At 43.2% G+C, this 24,207-nt stretch overlaps 1 protein-coding gene across 2 annotated transcripts; it reads left to right on the top strand.

Moving 5' to 3' along the window:
* The first annotated feature begins 1,616 nt into the window (after window positions 1–1,616).
* PDE6B (phosphodiesterase 6B) lies at window positions 1,617–24,207 on the top strand. Of its 2 annotated transcripts, XM_068667238.1 has the most exons (22): window positions 1,617–2,219; window positions 4,676–4,828; window positions 5,170–5,259; window positions 7,531–7,671; window positions 8,725–8,799; window positions 8,890–8,954; window positions 10,445–10,511; window positions 10,691–10,738; window positions 10,920–11,069; window positions 12,055–12,198; window positions 12,794–12,859; window positions 13,461–13,607; window positions 14,652–14,759; window positions 15,702–15,811; window positions 16,806–16,893; window positions 17,537–17,637; window positions 19,012–19,119; window positions 19,489–19,552; window positions 20,380–20,454; window positions 21,507–21,590; window positions 21,698–21,854; window positions 22,554–24,207. In XM_068667238.1, exons 1-22 carry the CDS (start codon window positions 1,809–1,811, stop codon window positions 22,610–22,612), a joined length of 2,511 nt encoding a protein of 836 aa, XP_068523339.1. In that variant the 5' UTR covers window positions 1,617–1,808; the 3' UTR covers window positions 22,613–24,207. The 2 variants fall into 2 exon arrangements, with proteins under 2 accessions (XP_068523339.1, XP_068523338.1); XM_068667237.1 differs by lacking the exons at window positions 1,617–2,219; window positions 4,676–4,828; window positions 5,170–5,259 and adding an exon at window positions 6,943–7,162.

Consider the following 24,207-nt stretch of genomic DNA (forward strand, 5'->3'; position numbering starts at 1 on the left):
GTGGCCTGGCTCAGCAAGAACATCTGACTGCAGTGTGCATAGGAAAACCTCTCACACAAGCAAGAGTTGTGGCATGGCCTGCTCAATGAAGGTGAAAATTCTAGCCCATAGCTTAAAGGATTCAGGGAACTATCTGCCTAAGCCTATGCTCTTGAAGGCATCTTGTGTTTTCAGTGCAGTTAAATGAAGAGATCAGCTTGTGTGCCTCTTATCTGGTGGTGCAACACAACTGCCTGTGGTCAGAATGCAGGAAGCCGAAATCTCTAAAGGCCAGCATGTACTTTTTGTTGCACACAGGAAGCACAGCTTGCATGGAGAGCTGTAGAAGAAAGAAATGCATAGTCGGACAGGCAAATCTCTACCACATCTAGGGGCACAAAGTGCAGCCAACTCTTCTCTGGCATTAGACAGGTTTTCAGTTTTGATATTGCTCGCTAGTCACATCACTCAGCACAATATCCTACTAGCAGACACTCAAGATCCTGGACTGCCTTCTTTGCTAATCTTGACCAAGAGTGTCTGTAGATTATACCTGTGAAGTCTTTGCATGTTATCACTCACTTCAAAGCCTCAGTTCCAGGAGAAAAGCTGGCCCAAAACTTTCTTAAGGGCATCCTGAAGTGCTTTGTCCATGTTCTGTCTACCAAAGCAGTAAAGAGGTGTCCTGTTTACCCACAAGACGGCTATTATATACATTTCTGTCCACCTTGGTAATGGGCTGCATCTGTTCCCTCTAAAACACTGCCTCTAATCTTGGAGGATTTCTGTATTTCTACCCCAAAAGATGGCAGGGAAATACAACTGAGTGCAGGAATGGGCAGAATGCATTGTACAGGTCTTAAGGCAATGGTAGGCTAGGAAAATCAGGAAGACAAACAAGATGGCCTGGGTAGAATTAACCCTGTCAACATCAGCACTGAAATTATGTTAAACCAGAACTGGGTTTTGTATTTTCCAAGGCAGGTAAATTATTCATAGTGGAGAATTTAAGTGCCCCTTCCAAAACAGTGCACAGAAGGCCATTCAGAGAGCTTCTCCCATTTAAACCAATGAGAAGATGTTATCCACTTCCCTCATGAACAGAAATGCTGTTCATTTCCCATCAAAAAAGCTCCACAGATCTGACATCAAGTCTACATGAATGACTGGAGTGTGCATGTATCCTTATCTTATCTGCATGGAAATACCCATTCTTTTTAGTCTCATTAATGACTAGTAAACATAATTTATAGTTGCCGTACTCTACCAATAACTTCATTAAGCTTTAAAGATTGACATGTTTAACATTCAATGAGAGATGTTTCTTAGAGAAGCTGGGAGAGCAGAAATAATAAGATGCTCACCTTGTTAGCCTAGGATTAGGTCCAAGCAGTATATATTTAATTAGACTTTAAAGAGCTTATTTCAATGTTAGGAGATGCAGCTCTTCTCTGTTGCTGCTACCTCAATATAATTGTTTCTGTGAGTTTTCTGCTTATCAAGAGAAGGGATAGTGCTTTAAGATATTGCGAATACTCAATTTTTGTTTGCATTTAGATTAAGAAGAAGAAAGTTGACCCAAAGCTTTTGTAGAGGTCATCTAATCTGTTTGGTTGAGAAGATCTGTCCTCCCACAGACTCACCTCCGGCAGTATAAAGGAATACCTTCCTGATGACAGTCTCTCTTTGCAGTGCTACCTTATCCCTGGTCGTTCGAGAAGCATCATCTTCTATTATGAAAATTTAGGAACTAGATCAGAGATAAGAGTGCTCCTCACATAGATCGCATCCTTGGACTACTACCTGTTACAAGATCCAGGACATTCACAATGAGCATTAGTGAAGACGACGTGGAAAAGTTTCTTGATGGAAACCCTGCTTTTGCCAAGCAGTACTTTGAGAAGAAAATGAAAACAGAGTCCTGGGATGACAATGAAAGTGATATACTTTTTGAGTTGATCCAAGACATGCAAGAAAGCATCAACATGGAGAAAGTTGTTTTCAAGACCCTGAGAAGAATCAGGTCCCTTATTCATGCTGACCGCTGTAGTCTCTTCATGTACAGGCAGAGAAACGGCACACCTGAATTGGCAACGAGGCTTTTCAACATCCAAGAGGGAAGCACGCTGGAGGATTGCCTGGTCTCCCCAGACTGCGAGATAGTCTATCCGTTGGACATAGGCATTGTGGGCTATGTTGCACAAACCAAGAAAACCATGAATATCAAGGATGTCAGTGAGGTAGGTCTGGCATTTATTCATTCGCTCTGTAGACAAAATGCTTGCATGCTTACTTGTTCTAAGGGGTCAAGAGATAGCAGGGAACCTTGGTGCTTGGTCAAAACTCTTGCATTGTAATTGCTGTATAGTGGAAACCAAAGCACCAGTAGACAATGTGTAAATTGCTTCCAATCTCACTTATGGAGCAAGGTGAAGCTAAGCACATTCAACTACATTGGACATCAATGCCTGCAAACATGTGCTCTGTCACACCTTACCTATCTCATTAAAATAAATAATTCACTTCAAGTGCAGTGGAGAGGAGAGAGTGAGGTAGTCAGATCTGTACTGAACACACCTGGAGTTTTCAACACACATTTATCTTCCTTCCATGAGTAACAGTCAGAGAGAAACCCTTTACAATGGGTCCACAAAGGGGTTTCCACCACTCATGACATTTGTAAGTGCTTGTTGTGTGGTGCTGTTTGGGCCAAGAACCTTTAGAAGCATTTTTATCAAGCAAAGGGTGTGGACCTTGGAGCAGGCAAGTTAACTGCAACCTGAGTATGGCTGGTCTTCAAGAGGTATATTTAGACTAAAAAACACTCTTTCCACAGATGCTGCATGCTGCAATACCAGGAGGGATCCACGGAATTTTTATGTTTTATTCGTATGCTTTCATGACAGTATTTACCCCTCATACTCATACTTTGAATCATGTAAATCTGAATGGCAGCAATTACAATCCGCTTGTTCTAATCATAGGTATAAAACTAAAATCCATGTGACCCAAATATGGCATTTGGGATTACTCAATCTATTGTTTGCTAGTTACAAAGAGACCATCTGTTTATCCATCCATTTGTTGCTCAGGATGAGCATATCCAAAAGCTTCAGCAGTATCTTTGTTGCCCTCCATGGAACATGCTAAGATACTGATTTTGGTTTTGTAACCATTCTTTTGCAAAATTTGCATCAGTGTATAACTTGGAAGGTTTAAGTCTCTCTTCAGGCATTTCTCTGAGAATAAGGAAGGATTTCAGAGCTGTCAGCCAAGTGCTGCACTCCAACTCTTTCAGGTGCTGCTATTCTTACATCAATTCTGCTTAAGGAAACACAGATAATTAAATGCTTGGTCTGCCCTACTTGGCAGTGAAGGCCAACAGTGGGAGATATAGGGAAGAAGGGGCACTAGGGAGTGATTATTGTCTCAGGTGCAGTTTCCCTAATGTGGTCTGAGGAGTCAAAGCTCTGGGCTTTTTCTTCTTCAAATAAAAGGAATTGTAGCTGAAGAGATGTTCAGCAGAACAGGGAGATGATCTTGGGTCAGCAAGGCCATCCCTGCACTCCCAGTCAGCAGGTGAGGAAGAGGATGTCAATAAGGCATTGTGCAGGACATTGGGCTATCTGCCTTCCCCACATTACCATTTCTGAGCTTCGTTTTCTTTTGGCATGAGGGGGAAAATGACATTTTAAGCAACTAGTGGTTGAGTTCCCTTTATGCTGCTCCTACAGCATGATCTAGCACTCTCCTTGTGGTTTGAATGGTGATTCCCTCAAGGGCAGCCCTCTCTGGGCATCCAAACCGTGCCACGGCTATCTGCACCTTGCAGCCCCGACCTGGGGCAAGAAGAGAGTGCCAGGAACCATGTGTTGCTGGTGCCAGTTGTGTATCCCTGGGATAACCTGCCTTCCGTCCCATGAACAAAGGCCCAGCACCATCGTGGTTCATGCTACGGTCACTACCACATTTTTTTCTCTGCTTTACAGTATCAGCCAAAAACCACCATCACATAGTGTTGATAGGTCGGTTTCTCACGTCTGCTGCTGCATGAAGGAGGTGAAGTAACAGCTAGGTACTGTACATGTAAGACTAAGGCTGATGGTGCTCACACCAACAGGGGAGGGAATCCTCTGGAAAACACTTTTCAACAGAACCAATGGCTAGATAGCTCCACAGAGCCTGCAAACCAGCAGCAGTTTCAGGGGCCAGGGTGAAGCAGAAGAAAATTGAGAGGGGATAAGCATTCCTCATGCCTGTACTAGAAAGCACTGGTTTAAAAACTGTGGCTATGCAGCACGGCATAGAAACTGGTTATATGCACCTCGCAGTGTCAATTCAGTGTTGGAGGAAAGGAGGCAGGAGGTTCAGTACAGGATATCAGTCATCTGAGGATGGTTAGCAGAGACTCCTCACGGCAAAGTCCAACACATTAAAGCTCTTGATTAGCAAGATCTTTGCAAAAAGCGAAAAAGTGCATGTGTTGCACTTTTGAATAATCAAAAGCTACAGCCAGTTTGTCTTTGTACTAGCTTTATCACCTGTATGTTGTCCAATTTTCTAATTCATTTATCTTCTTCAGTAACTGTTTGAACAAAGCTTTCTCTAGGCAGCTTCTCTAGGCTGTGCTTTGGTTTGGCTTTAAGACTACAGACGTTGTGTTAAATGCTTAATTTGTAAATTCTCCTTTGAACAGTGTGCCCAGTTCAGTCCATTTGTTGATGAGCTCACCGACTACACTACAAAAAGCATCCTTGCAACACCGATCCTGAACGGCAAAGATCTAGTTGCTGTCATTTTGGCTCTTAATAAGCTGAACGGCCCACACTTCACCAGCTCTGATGAAACAGTAAGTGGTCAGTAGCTCAGTTTCTATCAAGCAGTTGTTGCTTTTGCTATATAACATGGATTGCTCCTCTTAATGCTAGGGATGTCCGCTTTACTGAAGCACCATGGGTGCAAATTTCCCTGCAGGGGACTCACCCTGTAACAGATGAGGCTTATTATGAGGATGCTTATCTCAGAAATCTTTCAGGGAAATTACTGTGGGATAAGCCTTATCTCACAGTGGTGCAAAGCAAAGCATTTATCCAGGGGAATTACTGTGACGTTGCTATAGTGGTGTTATGAAATCCAGTATACACGAGGCTGCTACTGCATTTGACTCAATCTCATTGTTTGCCTTTACAGCTTTTCCTGAAGTACCTGAATTTTGCATCCTTAAACTTGAAAATTTATCACTTGAGTTACCTTCACAATTGTGAGACTCGAAGAGGCCAGGTAAGACTGAAAAAGCAGATTGGGCTGTATCTCAAAGTCAAACCCAGTTTTTCTGGTTTCAAAAATGAAGCTGATCTGCTTCAGAGATCTGTGCCTGAAGAGCAGAAAGAAGAAGTTGTCCACAGATGCTTTCAGATACTGCTCCTTCCTTAGAGTCCCTCATTAATTTCTCTGCCTGCTGCTCTTGGCAAAACTTCAGGAGCTGAAGCAGTGGCACCACCTTCAGCAGGACTGAGCTACAGAGGTTTTGTTGAGTTCAGTCTATGAAATACTCCTGATGCATTTAGCCACTTCAGACATCAGCACTGAAAGAACTCCAAAAACGATTAAGAATGCAGTATTTTTTCCTTCTCTGTTTATTAAAAAACAAAACGACACACACTTTAGAATTCCTTCTTAGTGGCAGTAAAATGATTCTCACATGACTGTTCTCTTTGCCTCCTTTGGTAGAAATTAATATAAATTACGGACTTACGGCATTTTGAAAGGAACCAGTTCAGCCATGATTCATTTCTATGATTTGCTTTGTGAAAGAACTCTTGAATTCTGTTGGGATGGATGTGAATCCATGCAATCACTTTCTGCAGCAGACAAAAGGTTGTCATTGAAGAGGACGTGCAATTGAGACTACACTTCATGGCAGTCATTTTTTCACCAGTGAGGCCTCCTATGGGGGATGAATGTATGTTTCAGCAAATGGATGCAGAATGAAAGTTTATTTCTGAAGCTTTTTTTTCAGCACCTACATTTAACAATTCATCATTTTTTGTTCTCTGTCTAATTCTTTCAGCGTTCCTAAAACTATGAATAATGATCAGGTGCTAGAGCCATCTAGCAATGCTGAGTAATCAGAATAAGGTAGAATTAGCTAAGGTTTATTCCTTCTGTGGGCTTAGCAGTAATGCAGTAGAAGTTGAGTAGGACTGGAGGAGGCAAGGAAGGTGCTAGAAGGCAGAGTAGATACCCAAAGGTCTAATACTTCCTGCAGGGTGTTCTGCTCTGGACTTGAACCCAGGAGTATCTAAATACAGACTAAGTACAGACAAAATGTTGAAATGTTTCAACAAAAATGACATTTTTGAAAATAGGCTAGGATTACAACATTGCAAGGTCTCAACCACAAAACCTCAGACATACTGTAAGTAAAATGGCTTGTGCAAAGACAATTCAGTCTTCTGGTGCAGGCGCAATAAGAATCTTATTAGAAAACCACATAACATTTTTGCTAGACTTCTTTACATTGTTCCATGATCTGGCCTTTCTTCGGGTGTTTCTTACAGACCTTCTCACTGCATTGGTGGGTTTGATCCTTTTTTGTTGCACACTGCAAAACAGCAAAAATAAGCCATTGCTAATTTTCCACTAACGATTTGCATGACAACAACACTATCCTATCTACGGGATGCTGAAAGGCTGGTGGCATTTAGCGGCGTGTCAGGCTCTAAAAGGATGTCAGATTTTTCCTATCTCATGGATTAGAAACAGAGACCAATGCGGGTCAGAACTGAGAAAAATATCCACTAGCCCCCAGTGACGCAGTGATGCACACTTTTCCTGCCTATGGCCATGTGATAGTGCCTCATGCCCCAAGCATTTTGAAGTGCTGCCACTGCTGTCTCCTGGGCTCTCATCTAGTCCAGTCTCAACAGGCATGCAGGCACTAGTTAAGCTAGGCATTACCATTTCAGTGATGATGAAGTTCTCCCTTAGGCCCACGAAGACCCTCCTTTTTCTACCAGAAATATCTGCCTAATTCACTGCATAACCTCCATTTTTACAAATGAAATAGTAGTCTTAGCAACAGCTTTTTTAAGGCCATGCAGCAGAACACGGGGAAGTGGGTCATAGGCTGATGCACACACAAGACAGCTGTGCCAAGGCTTCAAGGAAAGTGTTCATTCAGGTATTTCTAACTCCAGCCTTTGCAACCTTAGTGTTAGTTATGTTTGGATGCAAGATTTTACTTATTGATAAAAAAAATAAAAATAGGTGAGGCAGTCTATTTTTCTTTTGGTACCACTACCAGTGCGAGATTGGACTTTAACATAGTGCTCCATGATGGCATGACCATTCCTCAGACTGCATGCTTCCTTAGTAATTCCCAGTGAGAATAAGCAACACTTACATTTTGCCATACGTATTGCTATTGCACTTTTCAGGAAAAGTAGTCTAAAAAAAAAAACAAACAAAGTTTCCTTGTTATTACAGACACATTTGGGAAGTTCAGGTTTCAAGGGGAGGCTATGCTTACATTTGGTTTTTGTCCTGCAGGTGCTGTTGTGGTCAGCTAATAAGGTTTTTGAGGAACTGACAGATATTGAGAGGCAGTTCCACAAGGCTTTCTACACAGTGAGAGCATACCTGAACTGTGACAGGTACTCTGTAGGCCTCCTGGACATGACCAAGCAGAAGGTAAGTGCTCACCTATTAATCGTTTGTCTTTCTGCCTTGCTGCTGTCCACTGATGGGTGATTTGTAAGGATAAGGTTTATTGGGGCAGCCAGAGTCCAAGCTAGGTATAAGTCATTTCCTACTATGTTTGGCATTTTTTCTTACATTGTACAAATCAAAAGACTGGGATAAAGAAAAGAGAGGGAGAGGAAAGAGCTGATCACTGGACTGCCGATGGAGTTAGAGACTGGGAAGACAGAGGAGTGGCAAAGATGTATGACCATTGAACAACAATCCTGGTCAAAGCCTGCAGCACACACACAGTCTTACCAAGTCTGTGGATGCCAGAAATATAGTGAGAAGCCTGTGGAGCACTGCAGCCATCCTCTTCGAGGATTTATCCATACACACATAATCCAGGCTTTCAGCAGAAATTTGGCTTCGTGACAATGCACACTTACAAAAAGCTGAGTTAGTTCTGCCACTCTGATTTGGTCTGATTGCTTGCAAGCTGATTGACAAGCTTTATGTGGGGGTTACACAGACATTTTTCATAGGAGCCCTGCTTTACACTAGGGTCAGGCTAGTTAAGGCTACCATTGACTTTGATCTCCACCACACTGACAGAGCAATTATAGCACTTGGTCTTATGAAGAGACATATTAAAAGATTGTTAGTGTAGTAAAGACACTTTTGTAAGCTTTATAATGCAGCCTAAGAAAAAAATGCTCTTTCACTTTAGCAAGGTAGCAAGTCACCCCTATAGCCACGCTCTGGAAAAAGAACATGGGAAATACTGAAATAGCTGCTTGCTCTGAGTACAGCTCTGCTGTTCACTGAATGAAGTGGAGTTATGTGTATAAGCAGTATATAGCTACATACAGCCCTATAATGCACCTGACACTTCCTGATTTGGATACACCATTATGCTGCAACCAATATTGGTCTAGCCATGTTGTTTCATGCTTTGTTTATGGAGTACCAAAACCAGCATGGTAGAGCAGCAGTTACTTTGAGGTTCAACGCAGAATGCATTTTTCCATTCTAAATATACTTCGTTCATCTGAAACACAGGAATTTTTTGATCTGTGGCCAGTGCTGCTGGGTGAAGTTCCTCCCTACTCAGGACCTCGCACTCCAGATGGCAGAGTAAGTGATGACCAGCTTTCTTGAAGTCTCTATTGTCTGGCTGGATTGTCTCACCTCTTATTTTAACAGTGATCTTCTTTTTACTTCTAGGAAATAGTCTTTTACAAAGTCATTGATTATATATTACATGGAAAAGAAGACATTAAAGTCATCCCGTAAGTGTCTGGCCTACTGCTACTGTTTGTGTGTGCTTGGTACTGACAGGGTGCAGCTAAATCAAGGGTTGTTCCTCGTTTAAAGACCTTCATAAGGAGGTATGCAAAGAACCAACTGAAGACTGAATAAGAAGCCAGATCGTAAGCTGGTGCTTTGTCTTACATTTTGTAGGACAGAGATTTCTTCTAGGGCAGTGGGATCCTGACTTGTAAGTTAGTCTCCAAGAATCACTGGGAAAAAAAAAAGAAAAAAAAAAAAAAAAGAACAACTCTTTATACCCAGGAATTAACTGATTTGACTACCTGCAGTTTTGCTATTCTCCATGCCAGGTCAAATCATAACTACTCCTTGGTGCCTTCCCTGTGTCAGTGGCTGAGTCCATGCAGCTTGCCCTGGTGTTGAGGCACCTGCTGTCCCAGCCCTGCCTGTCATCCCTCTGGTACCCTCCTGACCACTCAGGGTCACTCCTGTTCCCCCACCTGTCCTCCAGCTCCCTTGCTTCTCTCTTCTCTTCTGGTCACTCCACCTCAAGTTTGTCTCTGACCTTTCCTCTTCTCTTGACACTACCCTGAGATCCCCTCCTTCTGAAAACCACCCTCTCTTCTGGCCACTGAATTTTTCAGAGGAGCCTTGGGCACCATTTCCCCTGGGCTCTGAGAAGACATCACCACCAACCTGGTGGTTTAACACTCCAAACTACTTCTGTATGACATGTATCTCTCTGTGTTTTCTCCTCACTTAACCAAAGGTGAGAAGAGAAAAGCAGCTGACTGCACTTGCGGGAGCTGGTGAAAGCGCGCCTCACTGATTAAGCTTCCTAGCCCATTATTGTGTGCCCAACCAGCTCCTTTCCCCCTCATATATCTCCCTTCCATCCATAGATATACACCTGCTCTTAATCTCTTCAAATGCTTTCTTGTATACCCCTCTTTATCCCTCAGCACTTTCATTCTCTACCTTTTCCCACCAGTGTAGGATGTGGTTAAATGTCAAGTGACTGACAAATCTGACATAACAGAAATTTTGCCCAGTTCTGGTGACATCGCTTCACATTGCTGTAAATTGGATATCCACCTTCATGCTTCAAGAAAAGCCCCCATTACTTAAATACAGTAGTGGTCAGTCTGGCAGACTCTCTTAACCAGAAACTTTCTTTTATCTTTCTGTATGCTGTAGCTCTGAAACATGAACCCCATTACCAAGAACAGGTTTTTTTTCTTAAGTCAAATATTCTGCAGACTAAGATATTGTATGTTCTAATCTGTACTGAATCCTTGAAGGAAAATATTTACTACAAAAATATTTACATGAAAAATTTATGCTTGCACACATAGGCAGGTTTGAAAGTAACAGGACTGCTCAGTAACTGAGAAAGAAATGTGTATATGTGGATTGTGCAACGAGCTGAAAACGTTTCATCTCAGAGATCAACATTGTCCTGCAATAAATATATATCCTTAATTTTCTTTTTCATTTTTCTTTCAATCAGAAATCCTACCCCAGATCACTGGGCACTTGTAACTGGACTGCCAACATATGTGGCTGAAAGTGGATTTGTAAGTACATAGTTTGGATTCTATTAATGTTTTCTGAAATGAAGCCTGACCAACGCTTCATCAATGTTTTCATCAATTCATTTTGTTGTTTGATATTTAAACTTCTCACTGTTAATATTATATATTTTATATATATATTTATTTTATTTTATTTTATTTTATTTTCTGCAATCCTCTAGATTTGCAACATTATGAATGCTGCTGCAGATGAGATGTTTAACTTTCAGGTAATGTGCACACTTCAAATTCTATCAAGTATTCCGCGTTGCTTACAGAAATATAATTTACAGTCAGTATTAGGCACACGAAAATGTCTTTAGCCATAGGTCATGATGTAAAATGGGATTGCTGCTGTGTTTAGAAAACACATTAAGTACATGGTGTCTTTCTGCTTGCTATTGCTTCAAGGAAGGTCCTCTAGACGAATCAGGATGGACTATCAAAAATGTTCTCTCCATGCCAATAGTCAACAAAAAGGAAGAAATTGTCGGTGTTGTCACATTTTATAACAGAAAAGATGGGAAACCATTTGATGAACAGGACGAGACCCTTATGGAGGTATAGTTCCTTGCTATGTCTGGAAGTAGTTCATATGGCTGAGAGAGATCACTGTTTTGCATTGCAGCCCTGCAAAAAGTCCCCCAGTGTTCTGCAGCTAAATAAGTTTATTTGTTGCTTATACAGGTATTACACAGTAGCTTGAAAGTTTTGAAAGCAGCTAAAAGAAATGATGGGTGTGTGAAGGTTTTGAAAACTCAGCTGTGTTCAGATCATTTTGTTTTGGCATTCTTAAATTGACTGCCTAACTGTGAGCAGCTATGATGTAGTAACAAGACCATTTTGACCTGTGATCAGATACAGCTGGGCAATTCCCTCCAAAAGTTACACCTGAGTAATCTGTGTGGCAGTGATAGGAAGTGTGGCCAGCTATTGAACCTACCAACAGCAGCCTTCATCAAAGTCCTTGTGGCTGAGAAATGTTTCTGTGCTAGTTTCAGTCCAATACAAACATCCAGCTCTTGGCAGCTATTATCAACTAGAGCATTTCCTGAAAAAGGCTTTTGTTATCAAACAAAATGACCAAACAAACAAAAAAAATAATCAGTTGGAATTGGCCACTGAACCAGCAAACATGCTGAGTGCAAACACAGAGTGTGAGTAAACAGATGTGAAAGGTGGTGAGACCTCCTTCCTCTCCCTTGATACAAAGGTTCCTGACGTGCTGTTATGGTTATGACACCAGCCTTTCCATAGGCGTGGAGTACTATACTGAACACCTGTAACAACACACAGGTAGCTTTCTGTATGCTGAATGGGACAGAGGGTCCTCAAACCTTTGTCATACAGACACTCTTGAGACCTAGTCAGATCCATCAGCTGGGGTGCTGCTGTGCTGAAGAGCAAGTGGTGGTTGGGAGCAGATGTGTGACTGCCCATTGCTAGACTTAGAACCAGTGTGGAGCTTATGTTGTTATAAAAATGCATCATGTGGTGTAGAGATGCTTTGCTTACTTTACTGTTTCTCATTTTTCTTCTCTCCAAGTCCCTGACACAGTTTCTGGGCTGGTCCGTACTCAACACAGACACATATGATAAGATGAACAAGCTGGAGAACCGCAAGGACATTGCCCAGGATATGGTGCTCTACCATGTGAAGTGTGACAAGGACGAAATTCAGGAAATTCTGGTAATGCCTTGCAAAGTGCAGCACACCCATGAGCATACTGGTCTGGTCAGTGCCAAACAGCAGCGGTGTCTGTGGACACAGGTCTCCCATACCTCAGAAGTGCTTCCAGCCACCACAGCGTAGAGGCTGGACAATGCAGTTACTGCACCATGGCAGAACAAGTCTTCACTTTGACTTGAGGCCAGTTGTGGTCTGCCCTTTACCTCAGCAGGCTGTGCTGAGTCTTCTCAGTTTTCTCAGCAAAGCTAGCCCTGGAGGGGGGCTTACACAGATGCTGCCCAGGGCAGAGGTGTGGGGGGTGAAAGAGGAGGTAATGTATATCCCAAAACCTCCTTGGTACAGAGGATGTGGGGTTACTGAACACGACTGAGACACTGGGAATTTTATAGAGGAATTTTTGCAAGTGGAGGAAAACCAAGCCAAAATCAATGAAAGGTAGGGCATTCCTACAAAGAAGAACACATTAAAACACCAGAAATAAAAGTGAGGGCTGGAAAGAAAACATGATCTGCATATGAGAGCTGCCTCTAAAGCAGCACAGCACAAAGTCTTGTGGAATACAGTAGCCAATGTAACATGTCCATGCTCTTTGCAGCCAACACGCGAAAAGCTGGGGAAGGAGCCAAGTGAGTGTGAGGAAGAGGAGCTGGCAAGTATCCTGGTAAGGGCAATGTACCTCTGGAATTGGAAGTGATGCCAAACAAATACGGCCTGGGTGGGGGCAGGAAAGAGTTGCCAGTGCTGGCACGCCAGTGCACATCAGCAGGGCACCCGGTGAAGGGTGAAGGTGAAGCACACCCGCCCTTCCTGTGCTGTGCGAGTGTGAGGCCATTATGGTCATGTAGCAGAGAATGCCTTCCCAGCTCCCAGAAAGTGACTGCTCTGTGCCTCTTTATCTCAGGAGGTTCAATGTCCACCTGGGAGCACATCAGTGGCCTTGACGTATCATACATTTTGTTCACCAGAGCAAATAAGGGACTTTAAGACTTCTCCTGTAAGACCTGACAACTTTGGAGTCTCCAATCTAATCAAACCAAAAGGAAGAGCACTTAGCAGAAAGCAAGCAGTATTCCTCAAAATTGACCAAAAATGCTTTACCTCTTCCCCCACTAACGGGGTTATCGTGAAAATCTGCATTTAATTTGAAACGAGAAGGTTCCAAGAACAATCAGACTGATTTATTTTTTTTTATTTAGATAAAACACTTCCAGGTGTTTCTAGGGACAGCATAAATGTCACAAACAAACAAACCTCTTTTGCAGAAAGAAGAACTCCCCGGGCCCACCAAGTTCGAAATCTATGAGTTCAGGTTCTCCGATTTCGACTGCACCGAGCTGGAGCTGGTGAAGTGCGGCATTCAGATGTACTATGAGCTTGGCGTGGTGAAGAAGTTCCAGATCCCGCAGGAGGTAGGAGCTGGCAGTGCCCAGGGACTCCTAATTTGTCCCGTGCCGGCAGGCAAGGGTCAAGCAGCAGCTCAGAAATCAGGCAGAGGGCTGGGTTGCTGTGGGCCTGCAGGCAGAGGGGCTGGCATCCCGAGCCCCCAGGCCCTGCTGAGAGCAAGGAACCCACTCGCAAACCTGTGCTGGCCAGAATGGGTTTGGAGCTTGAAGCCAGCTGCTTCTGTTCTGGACTGCCTGAACTTCTGTTCTGCTACAGGAATGGGTTTACTATCAGGTCAATACAGACGGGGACAGCACCATGCAAACACTTGCTTGCCCCAGTATCGAAGCTTTTTCAACCCCAAAGCCCCCCATTTGCAAATTCAAGGCCGTTTGCAGCAATCATCGCCCCTGTCTGGCTCTGACAACTGGCGTTTAGGCAGCCTTGTGCCTCCCGGAGGGGTCTTTCAGAGCCTCATGTGAGGCTGACCTCCATCTAGTGGGTTCTGCAAGCAACTGCACGCAGAGTTTGCAGCCGCACATCCCTCACCCTGGAAAGGCAGGCTGGAAAGTAGGAGGGAAAGGACAAGCTGTGCAAGGAAATTACTTAGCATGAGCAAATGCAAAAAGCCCTCACTGTATCTACTCTGGAATAACTAGCTGCTGATGCAGGTGTGAAAAACAGTCATTCTTTGCTGTTCCTTTGAGCAGCTGAGATTTAAAAAAATGAATATTTATCCATGATTTATTCCCTTGCCAATGGAGAAAAACTCTGTGGCTACTAGAGCTTGTCCACATGAAGAAGTTGAATGCAGACGGAAAGAAAAAACAACACTATTATTTAATACTGTATATTGTAATAGTTGATATAATATATTCCATATCTCTAGTCCTAGAGTGCCATCTATTTTCAAGCAACATAAATACTAGTAAGTCAGAATATATGGAAGGGACAAGGCTCTAATCCTCATCCATGACTTCTATACGTGGTCTTTATCCCACGAGCAAGAGCTGCCAGCTCACAAGTCAGCTGTCATCACACAAACTAACACCCTCTCTCCCAATTTGCAGGTTCTGGTGAGGTTTGTGTACTCCGTCAGCAAAGGCTACCGGAAGATAACATATCACAACTGGCGCCACGGCTTCAACGTTGCACAGACCATGTTCACGCTCCTCATGGTAAGGTAACACCACCCCAATTAATCCTGTGGCACAGCTTTTTTGGCACTAGGTCTGATGTTGTGCCCTGGAGACACGCAGGGCTCCCTTTGGATCCTGTTGTAGGATGTTTGTCGCTTCTAGCACATTTCCTACCACATGAGGCCTCCATTCACCTTAAGTGAGTTTATGAGTTACCACCTGGGGCCACAACCACTGAATGGAGCGTTTCACGTCTCAAGTGTGCATTGAAAAGCCTCCAGGTTACCCCTCCTGCAGGGTAGGGGAATGACTGCAGGACTCCCCTTCTTCCAACAGTTTCTAGCAGTAACAGCTGGGCTGCCATTATCTTGGATGAGGACAACCTCACCCTCTCCATTTGCAGGCAGGACAGCAGGGGTGTACATCTTTGGCTAGCATGAGTGTGGCAAGTGCCATTTCTCATGGGCTGTTGGGGTGAGAGGAGCCTCACAAAGAATAATAGTGTTGCATGTGTGCCCCACAAAAGCTCAGCCCCATGGCCCAGTGCAGAGGGCATGCCCTGCACACCTGGTGGCAGAATTACACCTTCCACCCCCAGCCCACCCGCTGAGCAGCTCAGCTTTCGGGCCCACTGGCCAGAAGGACACAGAGTGCCTTGTGTCCAGCGAGAGGAGAGGTGTGGTTATCAGGGTGCAAGTGTCCTCGGGGCATGATGCTGCTGGAGCAGCAGGTAGCCAGCATAGCATGCAGGCATCAAGCACATACACATGACAGATGTACCTCCCTGAGCCTGAAACATTTTGTTTCCAGCTGCTTCCCTGTGTTAACCTAATTGTACCACGTATTGTATCTAGCTTCACAAGTATTTTCAGTTCTCCTGGACTGTTTCAATGCAGAGATCCCCGGCACAGAGCAGTCACAGCCCAGTACCTTTTCCTGTAAGAGATACTAACAGAGGGCATGCAAATTCTCACCCTCCAGACTGGCAAACTGAAGCGTTACTACACAGACCTAGAAGCCCTTGCAATGGTAACTGCTGCTCTGTGCCACGATATCGACCACAGAGGAACCAACAACCTTTACCAGATGAAGTAAGCACTCTCCTGCCACTTCCAACCATTTCCTGCTGCTTTTGCGTAGAGTGGGGTCAGGCTGTGATCACAGCAAACTCCAGCACAGCTCTGTTTTACACAGGTTAAGAGCCTTCCTTTGCAAGTAACTTCTCTTTTCACCTTGCCACGGCACCTGGGCTGGGGAAGCCAACATTTTGCAGTGCTCCCTGGGGCTTGCTTTACCTTCTAGCAGTCTGGCCTTAGCTGTTTGTTTAAAGCAACACTCTACATTGCTGTTAAAGGGGGGACCAAGTGCAGTGCAGACATTTAGTAGCCTGAGTATCACAGGACACTCAGGATGCTACTGGCAGCACTCTGGACAAGCAAAGCCAGCTTTGTACTGGAAGGTGTCTATGCAGAAAGCACCACGCATAGCACTGCCCTCGCCTGGAGACACCTAGCACCTGGGAGGATGTGAGTGCTGCTTTGGGTAGGTAGTTACCAGCTTCACGAAAAGAGCCTCGTGATTCCACTGACCAGTCTGTTGCTGGCTTCAGGCACTGTCAGGTCACAGGTTTTCTGATTGATGGCTGTACTATCTAACTGATTTCTGGAGCCTTGGGGAAACGTAGGTGAAGCTGGCTGGTGCTTTGGATACAAGAGTGTCCTGCTCTTTGGCTAGGGAAGTGTCCAAAGGCTGCTGGTTTTCCTGTTGCTTTAACCAGATGTAAACGTATAGTTCTTCTGAAACTAAACAACAAGCTTGCTATACTGAGTAATAATGGTACTGTTATGAACAACATTTTAGGTGATATTCACAGGTGGAAGGATACATGTATTTTATACAGTGTCCAAATTGCTATAAGCAGAGTTACAGTCTGTTGCCAGTTAGACTGAATTTGTTAGCTATTAAAAATATTACTCTTAAGCCCTTCATAAAATAAGTTGAACTTGTCTGTGACAAGTTTCAACTGGGAGACTTTTTATTTAAGTGCTATACTAACATCTTCATTTTTTTTCTTTACGCAACCAGATCTCAAAATCCATTAGCTAAACTTCACGGATCCTCAATTTTAGAGAGGCATCACTTGGAATTTGGAAAGTTTTTGCTCTCTGAAGAGGTTTGTAATGAACAGTAATGTAAGATCCTGAATAATTTACTTGCCACAAAGTCTTTTAGCAACATACACCATGGCTGTCAGCTGCTATGACTCTTTTGCCCAGAAGCTTAGCATAGGATCTTTCTCTGGTTTGGGTTTCTGAGGACCTGCAGCCACCTCACTCCCTTCTACCCAGAAGTGATTTCTGCTCACCAGAGACCAAAACTCTTAGGCTTCCTACATGCGTGGCTTGGTTTCTTCAGAAGCCATGTCATTAGCCCTGTAGGAAAGTGTTAAACACAGGATTCTCCTCCTGTAGCCCCTCTGATAGGACCAAGGCTGGCACACACACACAGCTAACTTTCAGGCAAATTCCTGCTGGGATGAGTGGACGTGGTTTAAGCACAAAGTGTGTATCAAGCTACAGACACCAACCCTGCTCGGTGAGCACGGGGGGAGTTCACCAACAGATGGTGAACTGGGCTCACAGCCCTTGCACCTTAGGGGGAGCAAGCTACAACACTTAGAAAATAAATTAAGAAGAAAAAAAAACAAACAAACAAAAAAAAAAAAAAAAAAAAAACACATTTGAGAGAGGGAAATGCCCACTAGCTCACAACAACACGGAGCTTGGATTCTGCAGCTTCCTTTGCTTGTTTTTCAGTCACTGAACATATGCCAGAACCTCAACCGGAGACAGCATGAGCACATGATTCACCTGATGGACATTGCCATTATAGCAACAGATCTGGCACTGTACTTCAAGTAAGTCAGTCACGTATGCTGTGGGTGAAGGGCAGGGAGCAGCTGGTGCTGTACAAACACAAAACGTGATGCTTTGCTGAGAGCCCCTCCGTGTAGCAATCCTCTACACAGATGCTTCCTCCAGAAGGCTCCTTTTAATGCTGGTATACGAGATGGGGGGAAGAATTCAGATTGTTCAGAAGAATTTTGAGAATTAGATCATGTATGTGACTTTTAGCCTTCTATTTCCAACAAGACTGTGCTATATGACCCCCAACTGAAAAAGAGATGCTCTTTTATTTTATTTTTTTTTTTCTACCTAGCACTTCAGCAGTAAAAATACTTATTAGTGCTCAATAGCATGGCCTGGGCTCCATTAACTTCTCTGTGAAAGCAGCACAACTCAAATACTAAGTAGTCTATTATAGGTGAATATGCAGTTCATAGTCTATTTCACATGCAAAAGTCAGAAATGCCCAACACCACAGAGCTGCATGCACTGACTTCCTAGGGCATAAGGCTGTAAGTCAGCAACATATGACATCCTCAGTAGCAAGGAACTTTCAAAATGTGTTTTCAAATACAGGGCCAAGACCAGAGACTGCTTCTATGTTTCACACTGAAGGATCATTACACAAAATATAAATAGTCAAAAAAAAAAAAGAGTAGAGTATGAGGAAGGGCCTAAGACCCAGGCCTCTTACTTTAGAGGCTGGGTGTTTATATGGGAGCAGATACCACTACTTCCCTATCAGGTGGGAACAAGCTGGTCTTTGCCAGCTTTGGCTCACAGTCTCTAAAGGAAGGTTTGATTTAGATCAGATTCCGGGCAAAACAGTATGGACAGAGCACATCGTCAAGTCTCTTTGTGGATCTGGCCTAACTGTCTTATTTGCTGGCATTAAACCAGATTTTTTTTTCATGATTTCACACCTCTCAAAATGTGAGTGTGTTGTATATAAACCACTCCCCAAAATTTGCTACAATATCTAGGTATATAAATATTTTTAACAAGGTCAGACTGAGTTTATAGAGACAGGTAGTCTTTAAATACTCCAACACCTGGGCCAGCTCTCTTTTTCTGCCATTTCCTTAACATTCAGGCAAAAGCCTTCCTGTGCTGTCAGTAAAGCCAATAACATTTCTCAGCTTGCATAACCTACAGTAGCACATACTTTCAAGCAACCTGCTCAAGTCTCACCACAACACTTACGTTTTCTTTAAGCCATTTTCAATAGTTTCCCTTGTGTAAAACAAGCAAGTGAAGGTGCTCGGTTTTGTTAGGGGCTTCCTTGAGGACCTAACTGCCAGGCCAACCACTACTAGAAACCCAGCCATCTGTTTTTAACACCGTTTCTTCTTTTTTTTTTTTTTTTTTTTTTTTTTCCCTCAAAGGAAAAGAACAATGTTCCAGAAGATCGTTGATGAGTCTAAGACATACGATAACATGAATGCCTGGACTGAATACCTGTCTCTGGAGACGACAAAGAAAGAGGTTGTCATGTGAGTAAATTATCTCTTGAGGCGTTAATGATGGATTTGTGTCCTTCTTTCTGGGCTTACCAGTGGGAGCTCCAAAACATGCCTATAGTATGTCCAGTTTTAAAAAGGATTCTTCTGCTTCAGCAGCAATGGTCTCTAGCTAATACATTCTCTAGCTAATACACTTCTGACACATTTATCAGAAGCAAGCAGTTCCCTAGCACAAATCCATTTGTATCAAGAGAGCAATCCTTAACGTGTGTCCCAGCCTGCTACAACAACCCACTCCAGCACAGAACTAGGACAGAACACAGTACTGGGTGGGGCATGAGCCTGCAAGAGGCCAGGTGAGGGCTCCAGAGAAGAAACTAATTTCTCTTCTGTTTTTAGGGCCATGATGATGACTGCTTGTGATTTGTCAGCCATCACTAAACCTTGGGAAGTCCAGAGTAAGGTCAGGTGCTTGATATACTGTCAGATTTCTCTAGTTTATACTTCAAAGTAATGCAAATTTCTAAGCTGCCTGAAAACTGAGTCAAAGTTTCCTACTAAAACTACTAGAAAGACCTCGGAATAATGATGGTTTTGATGGATAAATCAATGTTGAAGACTGAAACTGTGAATTCTGTAGGAATTTATGTTTACCAAAGGGAAAATAATAATAATAATAATAATAATAATAATAATAATAATAATAATAATAATAATAATAATAATAATAATAATAATAATAATAATAATAATATAGTTTCTTGGGCTACTATTGGGCTAATTTTGTGCATGGCACGACATTTTTATTTATTTATTTATTTACTTATTTATTTTTAAGTGATACCAGCTTGCTGGTTTGTTGTTTGATTTCCTTTAGGACTTCCTTCCTGAACTGTGCTTGCTCAATTGCTAAGTAAGAAACATTAACAGTTAAAGAAAGATAAAAAGAAATGAAGCTCACCTTCATGTTCAGCATGGGAAAAGGACAGCTGAGGAAGTCCTAATAGGAAACCACAACTCTGACTGCGAAGCAAATCCTTGCAGGGGACACATTGGAGACATTTCTTAATAGATGAGCAGTAGCTCCAATGCTAAGTTGGTTTTTGGGTTGTCACTGCACAGGTGAAAACCTGTTGCCACCTCTGCTGTTTGCAGCAGAAAAGTCGGGGCTGGATGTGAAGTGATGGAGGGGCTGGAAGTGACATTTGCTTCATAAAGGAGATGTAAGGTGAATCAAATGGAGAGCCAAAACCAGTCCTAACTTTTCTTTGTCCCTCCTCGTCAATGTAGGTAGCTCTCCTGGTAGCAGCTGAGTTCTGGGAGCAAGGGGACTTGGAAATAAGCGTCCTTCAGCAGCAGCCCATTGTAAGTATCCTGTGAGAGCCAAACAGCTCAGATCAGAAAGTAGGTCTCACAGAGACCTTCTGCAAGCAGTGATGCTCTCAGGGTGCTGTGAGTCTTCCAGAAACTACCAGGCTGCCCAAAATTCATCAGAAAAGTGGCCATTCAGATCAAAAAGACCCTTTGTGACAGGGCCTCTTGTCCAGCTCTTCATTTAGTTAGATGGGGTTCCATTTTGCTGTGAACCAGCAAGGAGTGACTGTCCCACTGGAGGTTTTGCACTGGTCCCATACAAAAAAAAAAGAAAACAAAATACCTACAACTTAGAGGAAAGTGAATGTTACAATAAAGATAAAAATTAAAAAGAAAAAAAAAAAAACAACTTTTTAAAGTCCAGAAATTATTTCTGCTAAGAGCAAGTACAGTGTTTCTTTCAAGTAGAGGCAGTGTTTCTTAATGTGTTTATTTATTTATTTATTTATTCTGCTGAAGTAATAAATATTTAAATTTGGCAGTGAAAAAATTAAGAGTTAATCCTTGACATTGCATCCACCTGCGTGGTTCTGGTTTTCTTTAATCGTAGAAACATTGAATATCCCTTGTTGAAAATGACTCAGGAGACTTAAGCAGACTTAATGTAGACTCTAATATATTCCCTCTGCCCACAGATGCACTAAAAATGATACAGTAAATAATATGACCTTACGAGAACATAATTTCATGTTCAGGTATGTTTTAGAAAAAAAAAAAACAAACCAACAAAAAACCACCTCTTCAGCACTTTGTAACACAATCCTTCTCTCAGGTATCTGGATAAAAGGAGCAAGGAAAATACTCTGTCCCCCTCCCCATGATATAAACTGAAAGAGTTGTCTAAAATTTCTGCTGAAACAGCACAGGAAATGAGCCACTTGATCCCTCTGAGAAGCAAGATGAGGGTCGTGGTGGAGAGCCTTTATGGCCAGCACAGCAGAGCAGCCAGGCTGACACAAGGCAGCTTTGGGGGAAAAAAAGGAAAGGAACGTTCTTCAGTGCAGTGCTCTCATAAATCACGGCATGTTTGTGTCCTCCCACAGCCCATGATGGACAGGAGGAAAGCCGCTGAGCTTCCAAAGCTTCAAGTGGGTTTCATCGACTTTGTGTGCACATTTGTCTATAAGGTAAGCACTCCATCGTTCTCAACAGAGGGGTTCAAGTCCCAGCTTCCAGGTCAGCCATGGTGCAGCAGCAGCACACTGAATTGTGCTGATGGTTGTGTTTTGGTCAGGAATTTTCACGTTTCCATGAGGAAATTCAGCCTATGCTCGATGGGCTGCTGAACAATAGGAATGAGTGGAAGACCCGTGCCGATGAGTACGATGCAAAAATGAAAGCTCTGGAGGAAGAGAAGAAGAAAGAGGAAGAGAAGATGGCGGCACAAAAAGGTCAGAAAAAACACTGATTATTTCATTCCTAACTCAAAATATGCTTACACGATACTCTCCCAGACCTGCAGCAAGGTTTGTAGCCACAGCAAAGTCAGCAAAGTCCAGAACAGTTTCCTCAATCCTGCCCAACTAGCAAGGTTTAAAAAAGAACTCCAAAATACACCTTGTCTTCAGGCCTGACACCATGACTGGGTGTCAGAAAGGGCATAAGGGGCTCATGCCTGAGAAACAAGCTACATGCAGCACAAGATCCCATGCAGCTGGGGCTAGCAAGAAGTCCTGGGCAGTGTCCATAGGTCCCTGTAAAAGAGCAGGGACACATCCCTTTGTACGCAGGGGCTGTCCAGTCCCACAGGTTGTGAAGCAGGAGGAGTAAAGAAAAAGAAAAAAAAAACTAACACACTCCTAGGTAGCAATATAAAATATCAAAAGTAAGTGATTTGGAAAATTGTAGAAGAGTTATTTCCTAACTGAGGAATTATTTTTTAAGTGAGAAAGGTTTCTGTTAACTCTAAAGCAGTTTCAAAGTAGCTTTGCATGCACAATTACTTTGCATAGCAGATATCTGTAGATATGAGTACTTCAGATATTACACTGTGGATAATTACAGATCCCAAAACTCCTGTGGTGGCTGAGAAGAGATTTTAGGACATTTATGACTTCACCTCTAATTCTTCGTTTCTTTTTATATGGCAGATGGAATAACCTGTAATGGAGGAACAGCTCCAGCTTCAAAAACCTGCAGTATACTTTAGACCTATTTCCAATGCAACATACAACACCCAGAATGAGAATGCCCATGCTTTTTTTAAAAACAAACAAAAGAAATTATCATGGCTTACAAATACATTCCTGATTGGACTGTTTTGCTACTTTAATTAGGCTTACGACCAACCAGGGAAGGGCTAGATCTCGTTTGCCTTAATTGAATCTTTTCCTGATGGTGAGGAGCCCGTTCTGTCCTGTCCCTCTCTCCATTTAATGTACCTGATGCTCTCAGATGGCATGTGGCAAGTCAGAGCAATGCTTGGCCCAAAAAAACAGGTTGCATGACTGCAGAAAAAAAAAAAATATCCAGCACTGAAACATTTCAAAACCCAAAGCTGATGGGGCCAGCTGAATTCATATCCTACTCTGTACAACCCTACGTGATTGATGTGCAGAGCAGACAAACTGAGGAGCAGCTGAATTTAGCGTATCTAAGCCCGTATCTTTGCAGATATCAAAAAGAAACCTGTAGGTAGGGATGAAGTATGAACACCTTTGAGCTGTTCTGAAAAGTTGCATTTCCACGTAAACTAAATAAGTGACAGTAATTCTGCATTCACTTCAGGGCTGTAGGTAGGGTGCTGCTCTAAAAAGCCCGGAGACACACGTGCAAGATCGGGCAGCTGCAGAATCCGGCAGCTGCCGCCTTCTCCAGCAGGATCCATCCACACCGTGTGTTATGAGCACTCACTGCGGCTCCAGTTACCCAAGCAACCTGAAGCGTGGCATCTAACTTCACGCTGTTTTACCTTGTAATGCCAATGTTATTTAATGCAGTCCTCTTCTGACCGGTCCCAGCCCTCCTTCCCTTTCTCCTTCTGCTCTGAGATGTCTGGTCCTCTCATTCCCCTCCAAACTTCAAAGGACTGATGACTTCCACTCTTCTATTTCAGATAAAAGTTAGTGTTCAAGATTATTAATGCAGCCATGTTAGAACATTCAATTGCACTCTTACAGAGACACCCTTCTGTGCTCCTCCTGCCCTTCCTCCTTCTCTCTCTCTTTCTCTCTCTTTCTCTCTCTCAGTGCATGGTGTATCAGCCATGTAACAAGAGTTCAATTTGTGGGGATTTTATTCATCTTCTATTACTCCTGCTACCTTCAGTGCTTTTACCCTTCAGTAACTTATTTTGCGTTACAGAAGTACTGTAAGGAAAAGGAAAACTATAGCCATAGAGGTATCTGGAGCTCGTTTATCCAGGTCCCAGTGTACTAGGCAAGGCATAATCCTCTATTGCTTCGCAGCCGCTACGTGAGCAGCAAGTTGTCCTTCAGGAAAATGCAGAAACCCGTCCACTTGCATGAAAGCTAAATATGCAGCTGGCAATCGCTTCACACTGTGTGTCTCAGCTCCATTAGCGACCGTGTAGGAAGCTCCCATCGCGTAGCAGCACTTCCAGGACACGAAGCCAAACAAGTCATTGCTTTCAGCCAGCAAAACGCCATGAGCTTATCTTGGTGCGGCGTGGCAAGAAGGGGGGTTTTCAGATCACCTCCAGCCCCTATATGGTTAAATGCCTGTTGCTGAGACAAGCTCTCTGTGACTTCACACATTTTCCTGGAAATAAAGAGCTAACTTCCC

Source organism: Anas acuta, chromosome Z, assembly GCF_963932015.1.
Source record: "Anas acuta chromosome Z, bAnaAcu1.1, whole genome shotgun sequence".
NCBI classification, from domain to species: domain Eukaryota; kingdom Metazoa; phylum Chordata; class Aves; order Anseriformes; family Anatidae; genus Anas; species Anas acuta.